Source organism: Nannobrachium achirus (assembly GCF_963921795.1).
Source record: "Nannobrachium achirus genome assembly, chromosome: 9".
NCBI lineage: Eukaryota > Metazoa > Chordata > Actinopteri > Myctophiformes > Myctophidae > Nannobrachium > Nannobrachium achirus.
Window position 1 is genome coordinate 48,196,695 of NC_137818.1, and position 19,700 is coordinate 48,216,394.

At 40.5% G+C, this 19,700-nt stretch overlaps 2 protein-coding genes across 5 annotated transcripts in view; both read right to left on the reverse strand.

Annotated features, from left to right (window-relative positions):
• Positions 1-5,667, reverse strand: part of mtor (mechanistic target of rapamycin kinase) — a 161,059-nt gene extending 155,392 nt beyond the window's left edge. For all 4 annotated transcript variants that reach the window (XM_080733387.1, XM_080733386.1, XM_080733385.1 and 1 more), the window contains exons 1-7: positions 5,522-5,667; positions 5,073-5,215; positions 3,556-3,664; positions 2,748-2,980; positions 2,104-2,304; positions 1,450-1,584; positions 324-599 (exon numbers count right to left, since the gene is read on the reverse strand). In XM_080733387.1, coding sequence (XP_080589513.1) covers positions 324-599; positions 1,450-1,584; positions 2,104-2,304; positions 2,748-2,980; positions 3,556-3,664; positions 5,073-5,201 — 1,083 coding nt within the window. In that variant the 5' untranslated portion in view covers positions 5,202-5,215; positions 5,522-5,667. The remainder of the gene's footprint in view (positions 1-323; positions 600-1,449; positions 1,585-2,103; positions 2,305-2,747; positions 2,981-3,555; positions 3,665-5,072; positions 5,216-5,521) is intronic.
• A 2,133-nt stretch (positions 5,668-7,800) lies between these two features.
• ssna1 (Sjogren syndrome nuclear autoantigen 1) lies at positions 7,801-15,293 on the reverse strand. The gene is made up of 3 exons (XM_080733591.1): positions 15,068-15,293; positions 11,593-11,792; positions 7,801-7,930 (listed from the first exon to the last, which is right to left on the reverse strand). The coding sequence occupies exons 1-3, from the start codon at positions 15,117-15,119 to the stop codon at positions 7,838-7,840; spliced, it is 345 nt and encodes a 114-aa protein (XP_080589717.1). The 5' UTR covers positions 15,120-15,293; the 3' UTR covers positions 7,801-7,837.
• Positions 15,294-19,700: the final 4,407 nt, after the last annotated feature.

Sequence of the window (19,700 nt, forward strand, 5' to 3'; positions counted from 1 at the left end):
TGCCGTATCCATTTGAGTGAAAATATACAAACAAACAAACACAACGACCCTTGCCTGGTCTTCCTTAAGTGCATAATACGTATATTCACAAGTACATGCATGCTGTTCATACATACAGTACACACTGTACAAACCCTTATTATGCATACATACATAAATAAGTACATTCATACATATATACACAAATACTGTTCATAAATACATATAAGTGCGTACATACAAACGCATACATCCTGTACATACATATTGGCTCCAACTCTGCAATCTCCCTTCCCAGTTCCACTGATTCCTATCAAACAATCTGCTTCCAGGAGGTACCGTACCTGGTCAAAGCGTTCCTCCATGAGCTCGCGGCAGTAGCGGCTCTCCACCAGCAGGTTCTTGGCGGGCACGGGCGTGGCTCCGAAGCTGAGGAAGCCCTGCGGCGTGCTGTAGCCCAGCAGGCCCAGCAACGCGTTGGACTGCGGCGGCTGCACCGACTGGAAGCTGGTGAAGGGCGTGATGTGGCGCGGCTTGGTGCCGAAGCCCATCAGCTCCTTGCAGTACTTGTCGTGCACCAGCTGCTGCTGCGTTATCTCCTCCATCTCCTCGCGCATCCGCTGAGGAGAGAGAGAGGCAGGTGAGAGTGAGATGTACACTAGGGATCGACCGGTTATCGAAACGGGCGATAATCGAAGTCGATATTCATAACATTTATTAATATTGCAAAATATCGATATCGGAAAAAAAAAAGTTGAAAACGTTTTCGATATATCTTTTATTATTATTATTATTATTTTTTGCATCTTGGTTACTGATTTTCACCGATTTCCTGCTGCGGAATACGTTTTTAACGCTATTCTAATATGTGGCGACTAGATGTGAGACTCTAGACATTTAGGATGGGAAAAATATATAAATTAATTAACCACTATTTCAAATTGGGGATATATCTTTTTTTCTTTTTTTACTTAAAATGCATATCGGTTCATAATATCGGTAATTGGCCTCTTTGATCACGACTTATCGATATCGAAATCGAACATGAAAATCCCATATCGGTCGACCCCTAATGTACACACAGCTTCACTGTGTGACCTTTATCCACATGAACCCTAGCGTCCCTATTCTGGGCAGGTCCAACATTTGGCGAAAATAAACTGAACTGAACGTCCAGTGAAAATAGCAGATCTACAAGCTTGCAGCGCGTTGATTTGCGAGCTTTGTCGATTGGCTATGTTTGGTGAAGATCTAATATGGTTTAGAGATTACAAAAAAAAAGAGAAGAAAGAAGAAGAAGAGAAAAAGAGAAAAAAGAAGGAGGGAAGGAAGGAAGGAAGGAAGGAAGGGGCCAAGTACAGACTCCTTGAGTACCCTGGTCTACAAAGTATATAGGGTTGAAGTGGTTAAGTGTCGTCACACATCCATATTTATGTCAATATTTTGCTGAAAAAGGTTCGGTCCTCTCACCTCTCCCTCCATGCTGCTGATACGAACCAACTCGTTGAGGATGAGGAGAGAACCGTGGACCCTGTCGTCTCGATTCATTCCTTTTTCTTTGGCCAAGGTCTCATCGAAGCCTTTCTCTGCCTCCTCAAATGTTTGCTTTGAGGAAAGGCACAAACGTCAATATTTCCCATTACAAGGCCATTTGTTCCCCTTACAAACAAGAAAACAGTAGTGGGTAGGGCTGTCACGATTATGACATTTTACAAGACGATTAATTGTCACTCAAATAATTGCGATTAACAATTTAATTGTGTTTTTGGCGTTGACAATCACATTTCTCTTTGGCTTTTAGGCTTTGAAGTTGCACATGGCAGATATGACACATAACCTAAATACACAAAGAAATTACTGACATATTTGACAACTTACTACTAAAAAAATAACATTGATAGTGGAAATAGCCGATCTACAAGCTCACAATGATGCGACGCGTTGTGAGCTTGTAGATCGGCTATTTCCACTTTTTTTTTTACTAAAATATGAACATTTTTCAACTTGGAAACGATTATGACGATTATGAAAAATAATCGCGATTATCTCAAATAATTGCGATTAGGCGATTATGTAATAATTTTGACAGCCCTAGTAGTGGGATAGGAAAGAGGGATGCCTTACTTTGTACCACTGAGGTTTCTGCATCTCCTTGGTCTCTCTCTGTGTGGTGAGGATGAGGCACGCTCGCAGGGCTGAAACCGCCCCTTCTCGGATGGCCTGCTTGGGGTCCCATACGGCATAGAAGATGTTGTCAAAGAACGGCTGCACTTGCTGGAAGAAGAAGGTGGGCGCACTCACCGCTAACTCCCTCAACACCAGCACCTGCACGGCAAAGGAAAAAACACATTTCACGATTGCAGGTAAACCATTCAAGTAGCAAAAGCAAACATTTGCAGTACCATGGAAAAAAATCAGGATCATGTGGATGAATTTACAAATACCTGATGTGTTTATGCCATCTCATCCCCATAAGTAATAACCACATGCACTGTATGTAGTAGAACATGTCATAGCCCAAGTCCCTGGTAATACCAACTACAGTAGCTGCAGCTACAGTAGCTTACAATATAATGCAAATATATAGCAATCACAATCATACAATCCCTGTGCATATCCTGTGAAATGTTTTCATCATTATGGTAACTTGTTCTAAATTAAAATCTGTTTAAACAAAGAAACAATTCAGTGGGATGGGACAATCTTATACTAGTCCATCATACTCACAGGTACCCTACAGGCTGTGGCCTGCTAAGCGACAGACTCACCGCAGCATGGCGCCGGCCCTCATTCCTGTCCGCCCCCAGCCACTCCAGTGCTCTCTTCACCTCAAACTCCACGTACTCCGCAGTGAAGGTATCCCCTGCCATTGACAGGTGGCCCATGGCTTTGGAGGCCATCTCCATGACCACTGGGTCACTGGAGGGAAGGAGGTTTCGGAGGTAGTTGGCGAAGCGGCTGATTCTGGTGGCATTTCCTCCCTCGACCCCAATCAGGCTCACTGGAACAGATCATCATCATCATCATCATCATCATCATCATCAATGACAACCACGACCAAGGTCAAATACTAAGGGCTAAGTAAACCATTAAATACTAAGGTAAGGCTAAGTAAACTATTAAGCCGCATTTATACTTTGTCTTTTGATGATATACCTGCCCGGGATCCAAACCAAGGTCTCGCGTGCAAGGGTCGAAATTGTAATGCTGCACTAAGATAGAAAACCCACATGTCCTGGGGGCATATTAGCCTAGCACAGCTAAACAATCCACCCATGTTAAAACAAGGTGAGGATATACTGCAGTTAGTTAGCTGTATTAGTATATAGGCTGGCTATGCCAGGCTAGGGGCATATAGGGCTTTGAGCTTCAGGCAGTAACTCTTGAACCAGTAGTGGTCCTACCCAAGATCTAAAAGTCTCTATAGAAAAGCAGGTGAACCACCGCTGTTGTGTTATATTGTATTAACATACTTTACCGCACAAATTAGTAAGATGAATGCTTTATTCACTTACAAGTTCCATATTGCAGGTTTAACTATTACTTTGTTATTATGTGAGGTATGACAAGACTTACCAATGGCAAGAATCCCTCCTTTCTTCTCGTTGACATCAGAGCTGGACACCAGCTCAAAGATGTGATGGTTCAGCTCATCATAGAATGTGGTGGCCTCATCCTGGCTCAGCTGAGGAAGAATGCAAATGAAACATCAGAGTGTAACGGAGGTGATCCGAACCTCCCCACCCGGCTTCGTACCCGGGTCTCCCACGCGACAGTCCAATATCTTAACCACTAGACCAAAGAGACATCTCTTTGGTCCGGGGGAGATACTAGACTTTTGAGGCTTCAAGGCTGGGGCTGCGACTCTCTCCGTCACACTCACCCCCTTTGACCTCCTCCTACAGGGAACCCGAATCCGGGTCACGGCACCAATGTAACGGAGGTGATCGGAACCTCCCCACCCGGCTTCGTACCCGGGTCTCCCACGCGAAAGTCCAATATCTTAACCACTAGACCAAAGAGACATCTCTTTGGTCCGGGGGAGATACTAGACTTTTGAGGCTTCAAGGCTGGGGCTGCGACTCTCTCCGTCACACTCACCCCCCTTTGACCTCCTCCTACAGGGAACCCGAATCCGGGTCACGGCACCAATGTAACGGAGGTGATCCGAACCTCCCCACCCGGCTTCGTACCCGGGTCTCCCACGCGAAAGTCCAATATCTTAACCACTAGACCAAAGGTCCGGGAGAGATACTAGACTTTTGAGGCTTCAAGGCTGGGGCTGCGACTCTCTCCGTCACAAGAGCAAACAACAGCTTTGAAAAACACTGTACAGAGACCTTGTATGTCCAAAAAATGGTTGCATTTTCCAATGGATACAATGCAGTTATTACTTAGTAACGAGCTGCAACCTTCTAATAGATTCTTGGGTCTGCCTGAGTTTATCGTTACCACTGTTGCAAAATTGCTTGCTCGGGGAGGAGTCTCTGCTCTTTATGTAAAGTGTCTTGAGATAACTTTAATAAAATTGAATTGTATTGAACACAGGGTTCCAACACATTTTTACCAATTAATTTCCAAAACTTTTCCAAAACTTTTCCAGAATATTTAACCTGATTTCTAGGACTATATAACAATAACTCAGCTCAATAACGAGTCGCTTACTCCTATGCGCAATGCACAAAGACAGGTAGTGTATGTCAGTGGTTCTCAACCTTTTCAGGCTGTGACCCCCGAAATGATCATATTTGAACAGGGGACCCCGGCACCCTGACGAGTCGAGCACTAAGAGTTGAGGAATTTTGTATAACACAGTTCTATTGTGGAAATAGCCAATCTACATGCTCACTTAACGCCTCGCGTTTGCGAGGCGTTGTGAGCATGTAGATCTGCTATTTTCACAATTTCTGACTGCATAGCTATTTTTTCCAGGACCTTCCAGGACCCTTGATCAGTTCCAAAACTTTTCCAGTACTGGAAAAATATTTTTCTAATTTCAAAATATTTCCAGGAATTTCATGACCGTGGGAACCCTGTAAACACTAACATGAGTGCAGACTAACTAGAGTCTCTAGTACGACTACACGACTTACCTCTCTGAGCTCTGTGGTCACATAATGCTGCAGGTCTTTGGCAGACTTGGCTCTGGTGTCTTCATTCCGACTCTTGAGTCCGCTGACAAACTGCTGCAGCACAGAGGCTGTGCCTGACATGATCACCATCTGGATGGCTTAGTCTGTAAAACAACATGCACATCATCACACATCAGGTCTGGATGGGGGGACTTCATCACATGCAAGCAACGGTCAATACAACAATATGCATGAAACATCAACATTACAGGACGTAATGTCTATGCGTGTCGGCCATGCTTCGAAATGTATAGTGGAATGTAGTAGCAGTAAAAGTTGTTGCAGTGTGTTGTTGTTGATAGCAACGTTATAGCAATGAACGCAGGGACATGCTCTGCGTGAATGAGCTAACGCTAGCAGCTCAGAGGTATAGGTTCTGTTAGCTTGCATATAAAACGCGCATCTCTTACGTTCTGAGTCCCCCTCAGTAGTTTAGTTATCAGTCGGTTCTGACAGACAGCCAGTGTGTCATTGTTGACCGTCAGACAGCGCTGACAGGAGGCCTAATAACACTTTAGTTACACAGGGACAAGGTTAGCTAGCTGTGTGTATGTGTGTGTTGTGCAAACAGAAGAAGGGATGATCTACTACTTCTCCTTGGGGGTTTGGCAGATTTATTTAGAGGTGCATTACCGCCACCAATTGGAGTGGAGTGTGGAACAGGAGATGCTGAATGAATGAATTAGACTTAAACTAATAGCGCGACAGTAAAGAGAAGTTGTGGTGCCTTTCTTTTTCTGCCCTGGTGATTCCTCTCAATATGTTATGGTAGGCCTATATCAATCTAATTTTTATATTGAGAGAAAAAGAAAAAAAAAAAAAAATATATATATATATATATATATATATATATATATATATATATATATATATATATATATATATATATATATATATATATATACAATGTGTGTGTGTGTGTGTGTGTGTGTTAGCCCTGAATACAGGACAGTCATATACATGATGACCGTCCTGTATTCAGGGCTAATACGTGTAGTGTGTGTGTGTGTGTGTGTGTGTGTGTGTGTGTGTGTGTGTGTGTGTGCGCGTGCGTGCGTGCGTGCGTGTTTATAAACGTTTTATAGGATATTCAAATGGTGTGCAACTGTTCAGGGTACCATAAATATGCAGTGGAAAGGTTAACCAAGTGTGCAGTTATCACAACATACATATAACTATAAGAGAAGGGTTACTCACTACAGTAGGCTATATGAGGTATTGGATTGTTTACCGTTTTTGAATGGTGCTCCTGGAAGAAGCCAAGCTCCAACATCTGGCTTTGTCCGGGACGCAAAAATGTCCGGGCTCTGAAGCGTGGCCTACTAGGGCTGTCACAATTACTACATAATAATCGTCTAATCGTGATTTTTTTGAAATAATCGTGATTATATTTTTCATAATCGTCATAATCGTTTCCATGTTGAAAAATGTTCATATATTTTTTTTTAAATGTAAAAAATAGTGGAAATAGCAGATCTACAAGCTCACAACGCGTTGTGAGCTTGTAGATCGGCTATTTCCACTATCAATGTTATTTTTTAAGTATAAAGTTGTCAAATATGTCAGTAATTTTTTTGTATGTTTAGGTTATGTGTCATGATTGCCATGTGCAGCTTCAAAGCCTAAAAGCCAAACAGAAGTGTAATTATCAACGTCAAAAACCCAATTAAATCGTTAATCGCCAATTATTTGAGTGACAATTAATCGCCATGTAAAATGTCACATCGTGACAGCCCTAGTGCCTACATCTGGCGAACATCTGGGCACAAACCGCTCAAAGTTTGTTGTACACCCAGGGTCACATTGGCCAAGCTTTGCGTGACGCTTAATGAAATTAACTCATAAGTAGCACCGCTCACTTCACTCTAGGTGTGATTTTTTATTACAGCTCCTAACATGACCACGAAGTAGTCAGGCCTTAGTCAAAGTGAATAAATCAGGGGGTTTCAATATTTTTCAAGGCCAAGGTCAAGGACCCCTTAGCTATTCAGACACAATATGTTGATTTGTGTGGAAGGGAGTGTAGAATATGGTTTTGTTTGCACAAAATTTGCACAAGTAATAAAATTTGGCCTCATGGTGGCGCTATACCAGGAGTCAGGACAATGAATCATTTTCAATGGAGGTTCTTCCTACTGGGAGTGTGCATCCTCACTGGTGTGTCCAGCAATGCTTGTGGCAAATGTGCCCCTCCCACAAACTTTGAAAGTCAATCATAGTCAAACAAAATGCAATTAGTAAAATCTGACATACACTTCTTGATCAGTATGATTGAGATTTGGGAGAAAAAAAACTGTTCCTGGGGTAGTGGCTGGTAGAGCTGAGCGCTTTGGAATAAAAAGTGCTTTATAAATGCACAATTTACAAATGAAAATGGGGCAATGAAACACAGGACAAATCAAATGATACACATTAATGGTACAGTATTATAAACTGTAAAGTTATATCATTCAATAAATGTGGCATTTGACTAAAGCATTGCAAAAGAATAATCATCAGTATTGCTCCATCCTTTTACTGCAGGTGCATAACCGTTTTTACACTGAAAACTAGCCCTCATTTTATAGTTATTCCATACAAGTAAATGATGACTAACTCAGACATTTTCATTCAAATAATTTATTTAATCAAAAACAAGTAATGCCATAGTATAATAAAACATAGAAAATAGTCCATATGGTGATGTGCAAGGAGGGAATGCTGCAGTGGTCGGGGACAAGTCATCATTAGTGATGTTTGGCTCTGGGTTCTGTTGCTTTACTAAGGTTTCCCGCCTCCTCCTTCAGTACACTCAGAAGGGTTTGAGAACTCTCCAGAATCTAAGAGAGAGAGAGAGAGAGCATAGAGAAGACCATGTAAGCTCATGAGTCTGTGTTTTTGAGCGGTGGTCACACCGTCTCCTATAAGTGGCCGTGTGTGTGGGTATGCGTCCGTCCATCTGTCCGTAGCCTGCAGTACCTTTTCTGACCACACATGTTATGGGAGGGGCGCTGTTGTTCAGGCACACACACACACACACACACACACACACACACACACACACACACACACACACACACACACACACACACACACACACACACACACACACACACACACACACACACACACACACACACACACACACACACACACACACAGCCTCCACCGCTCAGTTCACACAAGTGTGATTTTTTTATATAATTTCAAGGACCCTCAGTTTAGTAGGCATTAAAGGTAAAGGTAGACGCCTCCTTCGGCTCTGGGGCATCTGCATCGCCAGGCAGCAGCCATACCTCCATGGGCTGCAGGGCAAGCTTCCGCGTGCATCACAGAAACGGTAGTTGATAGGCCAATCAGAGGCAGGTGGGGGGCAGGTCCTTTAATTTGTACACCCTGTGATTGGCCAGTAGTCACTTTGAGTGGCAGCGCGCCTTCCTCACTTCCAGATATCCGCTCTCTCGTTTTTTTAACAGGTCGCTCCAGTGAACTGCAGCAGCCAATGGGGTAGCTAGCTTTTTATGTCTATGTGCATCAAGGGCACAGTCCTCCACAACTCTGATAATGTATACATTTCATACATACCTGTCAATCACCCTCAAAGACCCCTGGGGTTCCCAGGACCCCAATTTGAGTGTTTTAAATGTATTGTGAATGATGTCCTCATTGTCCTGTAGCTCCATAGCAGGGCTACTCAACTTAATTTGGCTCAGGGGCCACTCAGCAAAATACAAAATGTCCAAGGGCCGCAAGCTAAACATTTTGGATGTTTAGACAATGGTTTTGTAACAAACTACATGAGTAATCAAAAAATGTAGAAAACATACAGAAAACAGACACATTTCCATCTGCATCTATTAGGCCAAACTTTCATTGAACAAAAAGATTGTCATGGAACGATTAATGATGAAATTATGAAGTTTCCTTTTGCAACAAACAAAATAGCAAAATAAGTATTGTAGACAAAAATAGTTTCCTAGTAGTTTTGGAGAGAAAATATGTGTCCACACTGAAAGTAGACAAAATATATTTTATTTGTATGACCATGACGGGCCGCATAAACATGCTGAAGGGGCCGCAGGTTGAATAGCACTGCTCTATAGCCTCTAATAATAGAAAATCCTCTTGGTTAGGGATGGGACAATATGAAAATGTCATATCACGATTATTGTGCCAAATGAAATCGTGATTAACGATATTATCGCAATAATCGACATCCATTATCCTGGGGCCAAACAATAGCAGATCTACAAGCTCACAACGCGTTGCTATTTTTTGGCAAAGACATTTGATAGAGAGTGAAGAAATTACTGTATAAAGTACAGTACGTACATTATAATTACCTTTTACCAATTATAGAGGGTTTAAGTGGTGCCAGATATGCAGATCGGCAAATAAAAGGTGAATTGATCCCAGTGCATGACGGAGGACGATATCACTATAAATGAAATCTCCACGATACGATTATCGTGAGTGTTTTTTATCACGATAAATGATAATATCGTGTATCGTCCCATCCCTACTCTTGGTAAGTCTTTTGTGAATGTAAACATACGTCAAGCACAGTGATGGAAAGTAATGCACATTTGTCATGTTACCCCATACATACTTTGCTGGTGTTAATCATTTAAAAGATAGGTTGTCATTTGTCACTATAAGCATCAAATATGTGTTAATCATTTAAATGTTAGGTTGTCACTATAAGCATGAAATATGTGTTAATCATTTAAATGTTAGGTTGTCACTATAAGCATCAAATATGTGTTAATCATTTAAATGTTAGGTTGTCACTATAAGCATCAAATATGTGTTAATCATTTAAATGATAGGTTGTCACTATAAGCATCAAATATGTGTTAATCATTTAAAAGTTAGGTTGTCACTATAAGCATCAAATATGTGTTAATCATTTAAAAGTTATGTTGTCACTATGAGCATCAAATATGTGTTAATCATTTAAATGTTAGGTTGTCACTATAAGCATGAAATATGTGTTAATCATTTAAAAGTTAGGTTGTCACTATAAGCATCAAATATGTGTTAATCATTTAAATGTTAGGTTGTCACTATAAGCATCAAATATGTGTTAATCATTTAAAAGTTAGGTTGTCACTATAAGCATCAAATATGTGTTAATCATTTAAAAGTTAGGTTGTCACTATAAGCATCAAATATGTGTTAATCATTTAAAAGTTAGGTTGTCACGATAAGCATCAAATATGTGTTAATCATTTAGAAGTTTGGTTGTCACTATATGCATCAAATATGTGTTAATCATTTAAAAGTTAGGTTGTCACTATAAGCATCAAATATGTGTTAATCATTTAAAAGTTAGGTTGTCACTATAAGCATCAAATATGTGTTAATCATTTAAATGTTACGTTGACGCTGAGGCTGAGCCAAAGTAAATTCTTTGGATGAACCTCGTACTCTGCAATAAAATGTTTATGATAAGACAGGAATGACAAATACACGCCTCAGCCATCTCTGGAATAATACATACTGTAGCACATTTCAAAATGGTTCTTTTTTAACAGATACTGATTGACAGGCACGCAGATACACAAATGGACACGATACAAAAGTACAAATAAATTAAATACTTAAGCAAAATATTGAATGTCAAGCTTTAACCATACAGCAAGAAGTAAAAAACACAGAAAAATCCAAGGAAGTGTTCCCACTTCAACCTGATTATGCGGTTCTATCACAAAAGGACCCTGCACTGTTGTCTTTAATAAGTGGAGCTGAGGGAGGGTTGTTTGTCGTGAAAGTAGAGGTGCACAGGGAGTTTAATATCAATATGTGGGATGAGCCTGTGTGTTTGTGGAACACAGCAGTTACTCTCTCTACCACTCTAAAGTAGCGACTGACCAATGGTTACTCATTCTCATGGTTTGTTTCTCTGGTTTGCTTTGGTTTGCTTTTCTTGACCACAAAAGTAAGTCATTCAGATAGTGTGTGTATATCTTTTTGAGATGCCAGGTACATTGTTTTCCTGGTAAACTGGGTTACTTGCAAAAATGGTGATGAAGTGCTTTGGTGGCGCAGGGGTAAAACTCTTAACCCAGAGACTGAGGTTTCAAATCCAGTGTTTTTGAAGCGGTGAAAGCCGCTTCCAAGGTGTGGCTTTGACTGTCCCGTACCTGTCCCGTGCATCTCTGCGCTGTGATTGGTTAGTTTTGTCTGTCCCGTACATGTCCCGTGCATGTCCAGAATGAAGAATTGAGGATTGGCCAAGCTTCACATGACAATTTGGCTCTCCAGACAAAGTCATTCATTCATTCAGAACTAGAACTAAAGCACATAGAAAGTATAGATCACAGAATGTATAGATCTAGAACACATAGAATACAAGTTCACCGCTTCACTTCGAACCGAGGTTTGATTTTTTAAATAATCGTTCATTAATCGTAATGAAGGCAAGGGTTTGAAATAATGGTGATTTTGACTTGACATAATATCGACCAGCTTTAGCATCCATTACAACCGAGCTACACACCTTCATGTAGGCAGCCTCCGTCTCTGCAATGGTGCGATCGAATTCGGCGCGGGCGGTCAGGCGGCGGGCCAGGCTCTCGTTGACTCTGGACAGTTTCTCTGTGAGGACGCGGATGTCATGTTGTAAACGGGTCTTCTCCTCTTCCTCCTGTTGGATCTGACGGTTCAGATCTTCCCGCTTCGAGCACAGTTCTTCAATACCTGAGGGAGGGAACGTAACTTGGGCTGTCACAATTATTACATAATCGTCTAATCGTGATTATTTGACATTATCGCAATTATTTTGTCATAATCGTCATAATCGTGAATGTTGAAAAATGTCAGAAATAGTGGAAATAGCAGATCTACAAGCTCACAACGCGTCGCGATGCGACGCGTTGTGAGCTTGTAGATCGGCTATTTCCACTATCAAAGTTGTTTTTTAAGTAGTAAGTTGTCAAATATGTCAGTAATTTCTTTTTATATTTAGGTTATGTGTCATATCTACCATGTACAACTTCAAAGCCTAAAAGCCAAACAGAAATGTAATTATCAACGACAAAAACACAATTAAATCGTTAATCGCCAATTATTTGAGTGACAATTAATCGTCATGTAAAATGTCATATCGTGACAGCCCTAATGGTAACGGAATTGCACTCAAACACACCGATACCAATTCTATACATTGAGAACTGATGGATTCAGCTCAATGGGTGTACTGTCACATGAAAACTAGCTGAGGTGAATACGATCACTGATGTATAGTTGACGAAAAAGTCCATATTTTAAAATTTTGAATATAGATTTTTTATTTTATTTACCAGACTGTAAACCACAAACTAGAAGTTTTTAATCTGTTACATTTTTAATGCACTCCCCCCTCATTTTGTTGAATTAGATTTTTTTACTTGACTCATATTTAATATATATTATATATATTAGGAATTATAAGACATGATACTTATGGAAAGTGGAAAAAAGTGGAAAAATCTCCAACAGTTTAAAGGAGCTATAGTCAAGCTTATTTTTTTATAAAATATTTTCGAAACATTATTTTTATTTTAGCATCCGTTTTTCAAGAAAAAGTTGACTATAGTTCCTTTAAAAACAGAACGGAACAAAATGAGGGGGGAGTGCAATAACAATTTAACAGATTCAAAATGACTAGTTTGTGGTTTACAGTCTGGTAAATCAAAAAATATTATTTTGTTATTCGTCTCAGGTACTCAATTAGAGTGTGGCATTAAAGTGTCCTTAGACGCTGAAACATATTCTACTATCGTCTGATTTGGAAGGGTATTGTTACGCTTACAGTCCCTGTATGGGTGTGTGAAGTAGATTCCCAATTCCCCCACACATGGTCAGATTTTCAAGAATCTTAATTAATTGGGAATGAGATCAGTTGGGTGCCCTAAAGAGATCATTACCTTTCGGGTCGAAAAGTCCAAAGGTCACAGTCAAGCTCAAGAAGAGAAGACATTAATCAGTGATATCTCAGGAATAGAGAGATATAGACATATTGCAATTTACAATTTAGAAGACGCTCTTATCCAGAGCAGTGTTTGCCAGTGCCATCTGTGATCTGTGCCCTCTGTGATGTCACCTGAACCAGGGATAGCCGGCCGTGTTCTTGGCCGATACCGACAGTAAGCCTCTCCGACCTACTTACTTAGTGTACTTACCTAGTTGTGATGTCACTCTGTGCCATCAAGTGATAATGTGAAATACAACTGCTGTCTGCAAACAGAGTAACTCAAATGGATGTGCGGAAGTTCATGACACTCAGGAACAGATAGAAATGGAACAATACATGTTGTTTATTAGGGGCAGAGATTTACAGCTGTTTTTATAATGTACTTGATAAGAGTGTCAGCTAAATTCCTAAAGTGTGGATGTAGCCTAGATCAGTGTTTCTCAACCACTGTGCCTGGGGACCTTTCGTGTGCCCCTGAGAAGGGTCAAGTGTGCCCCTTGAAACTGCTTGAAAGCCAGTATTGTATTTATCATTTAAAAATGAAAACAGCCGATCTACAAGCTCACAGCGCCTCGCAGTGCGAGGCGTTGTGTGCTTGTAGATCTGCTGTTTTCACTACTGTTGTGCGACAGCCTTGTATGATGAAGCAGGGCTTTACTTTGCAAAGAAACGTACACATTTGAAACTTCGAGATACAAGGTTTCTTTCCGACAGTGACGATATTTACACCCAGAGTATGTTGGTGTCGTGTGCCCATGGATTCTTGGGACATGAAAAGTGTGCCCATGCAGAAAAAATGTTGAGAAACACTGGCCTAGATGTAACTGTGTGTATTACTAAGGTGTCCTCCTCCCTCGCTACTGCCAGTGTCTAGTGACCCTTGCTTATTCAGCCATTCCAAACTGTGATGGGAGTGGGAGAGTGTGTGTGTGTGTGTGTGTGTGTGTGTGTGTCAGCAGCTCAATCAAACATTTAACGCACGTCAATTTGCATGCCCAAACTGCCCATATGCGCGGTTACGGTGTGTATGTGTTTGCTGCTTGTTTGGAGCTGACCGCGTCACAGTGGCTGTAAATTGAATGTGTAGCCATTCTAGGGCTAGGATCGCGTTATCGCCGGTAAATTTGGGTCCCAGACACAGAAATAGCATAAAAAGGGGTTGTTCGGAGCCTATAATGTATCTCAAACAGGGGGTCCTTGGAATTAAAATAAAAATGGTTGAGACTTAAAAACCTTCTCTTATGGAGGTTCCTGGCGTATCTTTTCACATGGGGGTCCGCAGGCTAATAAGTGTCCATTTGGGGGTCCTTGACATGAAATAGTTTGAGAACCACTGGTGTAAACAACATAATAAACATCATCATGAGCAGTGAAACGACGAGGCTGGCTCATGAGTCACAAGACTACATGTATACACACTGTCAGTGGTGTAAAGATTGATTGATTGATTGATTGATTGATTGAAGACTTTATTAGAAGTTTGCATACAAAAAAAGGTAAAGTTTCATGACAGTACAGTTGAAGTTCACTGGTACAAGGTCAACTAAAAGGGTAGACTAATTTCTTAACTCATATAACATAACTATGGCAAGTAACTAAGAGTGGATTTACTTAAGTAGACTTTTGAGTAGTACAATTGTGAGGTATTTGTACTCTACTTGATAACATTTCCAATAGGCCTACTTTTACTTCTACTCCACTAGATCTCGGATCAAATGTTGTACTTTTACTCCTCTACATTTATTTGAAAACTTAAGTTACTTTGCAGTTTGCAGATATACATTTTAATATTATAAAACATACATAAACCACTTTAGCCCTATTTTATACCATTTGAAAATAGCAGATCTACAAGCTCACGAGAGTTGTGAGAAGTAAAAAAAAAAAAAACTAACTTTTGTTCTACAACTTCACACTGTAGTAAGTGGTAAGTAAGTTATTATAATGTATGATGTGACAGTGACAAGCCCTATAAAAATGCAATCCATTATTATTGTTATTATTAGTGACAGTGACTTACATTTGACCAGTTCGTTGTTGTAGCTCTGTAGCGCTGCTCCCTGTTGGCTCATTCTGCTTCTATGTTTCTCAGAGAAACCTTCTCTGATACACTTTAACACAAGGTGACTATTTAATTCCCGGCAAGATACCCTGTGAGACTATCTATCCAATTGTAAAAGATTAGTTTGGAACATGAGAGAATGCGTTAAATTTCTTTCCACCCGGGTAGTTCAAAATCCCTTCTTCTCATGAGTTCCCATGGAGCTAAATGAAACGTCTGACGTCGTTTTCAAGCGACTATTAACAAGAAATCGTCAATGTCATGCGACAAAAATAAATACAAATATGTGGTATAATGTCGCCCTCTAGTGGTTGTATTCAAACAAACCCCAACGACATGGAAAATGGAGCTATACTGTGTGATCAATCAGAGGGAAGTTTAGTTATAAATTACATCTATTTCATTCTATGTAAAAAAAAACGGGCTGTAAAAAAAATTGTCCTATAAAAGGAAAACGAGCGTGAAGTTAAGTGTGGCCATGCACATTATGGTGATGAACAGGATGATGACTTTAGTAACACAAAAGACAATTTTTTTTTCTTTCTTTTTATTAATAAAATATTTCACTTATTCAGATGTTAAAATGCATACTTGTAATACTTGTATGTATTAAAATCATATCCAGAATCCTGAATGAAATATCAGAAATAAAAAATACATAGGCCTGCAAGATAAAGAATCAGCCTTCTTCAGTGAGGGCGACTTACATCCAAAATATACAAATTGTAACAACAGCAACAACAAAAACACAAATATTCAGAGCACCTAGACTAGTCCATGGTTCATAAAAAATATACAAAAACAACGTAAAACATGTCTTAGCTGTCTTGCACAAGAAAAATACAAAAATAGATTCAGTGTCTGTAACAGCATATTGGTCAGAGGTTCGAGTATAATGTGTTGACCTGAAATGGTAATATGTTTTCTGAAGATTACACTTCATTTGAGGAACAGCCAAGCCCTTGACTAAAAGTTTCACTGAGAATGTTTTATACTTTGCTTGTGTGAGGTAATAATATAATGGCTAGACTTTAGTTCCACAGCCATGATTAACAGATAGGCCTACTAATAAACAGTGTTATGTTAGCAGCTTCTTGTGAATGCAGTTCCCATTAGCACTGCTTTATTGCTTCAACTTTGTGTTTGCATATGAAACAGAGAGAGGACGTGATTTGACAAACACAGGTGAAAGCGGTGCGTTCTCTACTGAAGTAGCAAGTTCGCAGAATCCACTCCATTTAGCTTGCCTTCAGGGGCTTCTTTCAGATGAGTTTATGAAGCTCATTTACCGTATGAAGCTGAGCAATGAAGAAAACAAAAGATTACTTTAAGTCAAAACAAATCAAAACAAACATAATTTGTGAAGCACATTTAAAACAACCATCGGTGTACAAGTTAAAAATGTAAAATCAAAACAGCAGAACAAATGTAAAAAGCGCAACAGATAAAAGGCAAAAAACAGGTTACAGCATTGGCCAGGGTCAACTAGGAGTGAAGGCTAGTATTAGGCGAGGATTTGGGCCAATCTAATATAAAGGGGTAGGGTGTTGAAGGGTCTTCAACAGGGGGTCCAGGCAGTCCTCAGAGCTACTATAAGGGGTCCTCCAAATCTTTGTGTGGTAGAAACCACCTTTTCTTCGCCTTTTTTATATTAACCACTTGAACCCTATAGCGTCCATATTCTGAGAACTTTAGCCAAAAAACATAATAATTAATGTTTATTAACTCTGAGTGGTTGCCATAAGCCGAGGTACATTTTACCCTAAATGCATTATTGTAAAGCAGCCACGTTACCATGTTGCAGATCATCAAAGGTGCTGTAAACTAGTAGTTGAATGTTGCATAGTACGCCTGAAACAAATTCCTTAAAATAATTTGCAAGCGGTTTTGTTGTCACAGATCAATGAGGCTTACCTGTTCTAGATCGAATGCAAGTGTTTTTGCATTGGTCTTCCTCCTCAAAGCGGTTGTCATTTCCATCACAGCCTCCATACCAGAACTGGGCACATGCATTGGCCTGTTTGTCATAGTACCAGCGGACAGTGTAAGCACGACAGCCACCTTGGTCCAAAGTCAGGTTGCAGCGGGGATCAGGAGTCAGACGGAACACTGATGGAGAAATAGTGATAGATTGATTGATTGATTGATTGATTGATTGATTGATTGATTGATTGATTGAATACTTTATTAGAAGTTCGCATAGGAAAAGCAGGCCACAGGACCGTACAGTTCAGATACAAGGTCTAACTAATAGGATTTAAACTCAGGAAAGCACAATTTTGGCTTGTTTACTGTACATTGGGGTAATTTGTTTTCTACTCAATTCATAGAGGAAGTGTAAGATACAATTGTATTATTATTATTAGTAGTAGTAGTAGTAGTAGTAGTAATAGTATCCATGAAATACAAAAAATTTAGTTTTCAAATTTCCATAAGAAAGGAGGTTTATCTTTACATGCATAATAGCAGTGTAAACGAGAGGATTCACACACCCTCAGCACTATATATGGAGTAGGCCTGAAAAATATGCAAATTAAACTAAATCGAGCCCAAAATAATGTCTTTGTTACCCCTGGAGAGGCTTAAGTATGAAATGCAAGATTAGGCAGAGGTGTTTCTCAAAGTATGGTCCCCCTTCTTAGATTTTCTAGAAGGGGGCAACTGATTTAGGTTGGCGTTGGCCTATGATCCTTACTGTATTAAGTTTGGTTATGATAATATGATCGACATCCCACCACGTACGCACACGTATAGATAAGGCGCTGCAGGACTCTGTCCCGTGTCGCACTGTTCAGATGGGGGTAGAGGATAACAGAAGTTTTCTTTCTCTTCCCATGGGGGCGGTGAGACACGGGCGAGAGTTCCTTGTGCCCCCCTTCTCTTTTTCTGTTTTTGAAGCTTTTTACCACTTGATATGTATATATATTTTTTCCCCTCCCTTGTTATTTGTCTTATTATTATCTGTATGTATGATTTCCTGTATGTCTTAGTCGTCTTGTTTGTCTGAAAAAACCTGAAAAAAAAAAAAATCAAGCCACTGCTTACCTTCAGGCGTGTGGGGAATCACCACAGGCCTCTGAGGCCGCCGATGTTCCTCAGGCAACGGACGTGAGATCTGGGGTGCAGCAATGCTGCCTTTCTGCCTTTCTTCGACAAAGTTATCCGACACCAACACACCCTAGTTCAAAATGGTAGCATAAGATGAGCATTGAGCAAAGGTCAGTTGAGAGGTGAATAATCTTATGACCAAGCAGAAAATGAAAAGACGATTCGACCCAGCAATGACTATTGTGTGGTTGAAAGTGTGGCTCTCTCTCTCTCTCTCTCTCTCTCTCTCTCTCTCTCTTTCACTAATCAAGCTTTTGTCTGATGTCACAAAGAACCTCCTTCCCTCTTTATATCCCTCTCTCCTTCTCTATCTCCCTCTCTCTCACTGATCAAGCTCCAGTCTGATGTCACACAGAACAGAAACCCTAACAAAGCCAAATTGCACAGACATCGAACATGCCCATATTTGGAGATAAGCCAAACAAATTCTGCCCACTCACCCACCCACCCACCACAACTTGATTATTAAATAGAAGGTGAACACTTGTAGGATTATTAAGGACTATTAAGTTGTACCCCGTGTAGGGTTGTGGAGCTCCAGGTGGTCCAGGACGTCGTACTTTCACAGATTTTACTGAGGAGTTTGTTCTTCAGTTCTGAAAAGCAGATACATTTTTTTTATATCACTTAATGCCAGGCCATTCATAAAAGTAAGACATGTTGAGGTTGTATCATAACAAAGCTCCATATCTAACTGCTGTGTTGTTTCATTACAGTAACACACCTGGACCGTGAAAGCCGGTCTCGAAGTCGATTAGATGAGGGTAAAGATACTCTTCGTCTGGGTCGGATGCAATGAGGCGGAGCTCTTTCCAGAACTGAACTGTATCCAGGTCAGTGGAATTGATCCCCACGGCGTACATCTCAATGCCTGCACGGTGCATTCTATCCACCTCTGTGTTCAATTCCTCTCTTTTGGTCCTAGCAGTCTGTCCATCTGAGATGACAATGGCTACTTTCTTGACTTTCTTGTCTCTCGTCTCCCCGGCCTGGTTGAAAATGTCATAGGCCTCTTTGATGGCAGAGTGAGTGTGGGTGCCATGGCCCAAATACTTCATTTTATCGATTTTCTTCTTGATATCGCTTTTGGAGTCAGTCAAGCTGAACACCACGTGAGCATCACTGCTGTAGAGAACCAAACCGATCCTGGTGGCGTTGTGCCCGATCGTGATGCTGTCCACCATATCGTTGAGGAAACTCCTGATGATCTCGAAGTTTATCGGCCCAACGCTCTCTGAGCTGTCGATGACGAACACAAGCTCCATCTCCTTACATGTCTCCTTACTACATTTCCTACATCCTGAAAAGATAAAGAAGGCACGTTTTTCTCTATCCTTTGTTTTGTAAATAAATATTGGACATCGGCTGCATAATGGCCGACATAGGCCTATCAGCCTGGCTCTAGTAAATAAACCACATTAATGTTATGGGCGCTTTTTTTCTTACCACAGTATTTTTGAATCAGCATGATGATTTGTATTTC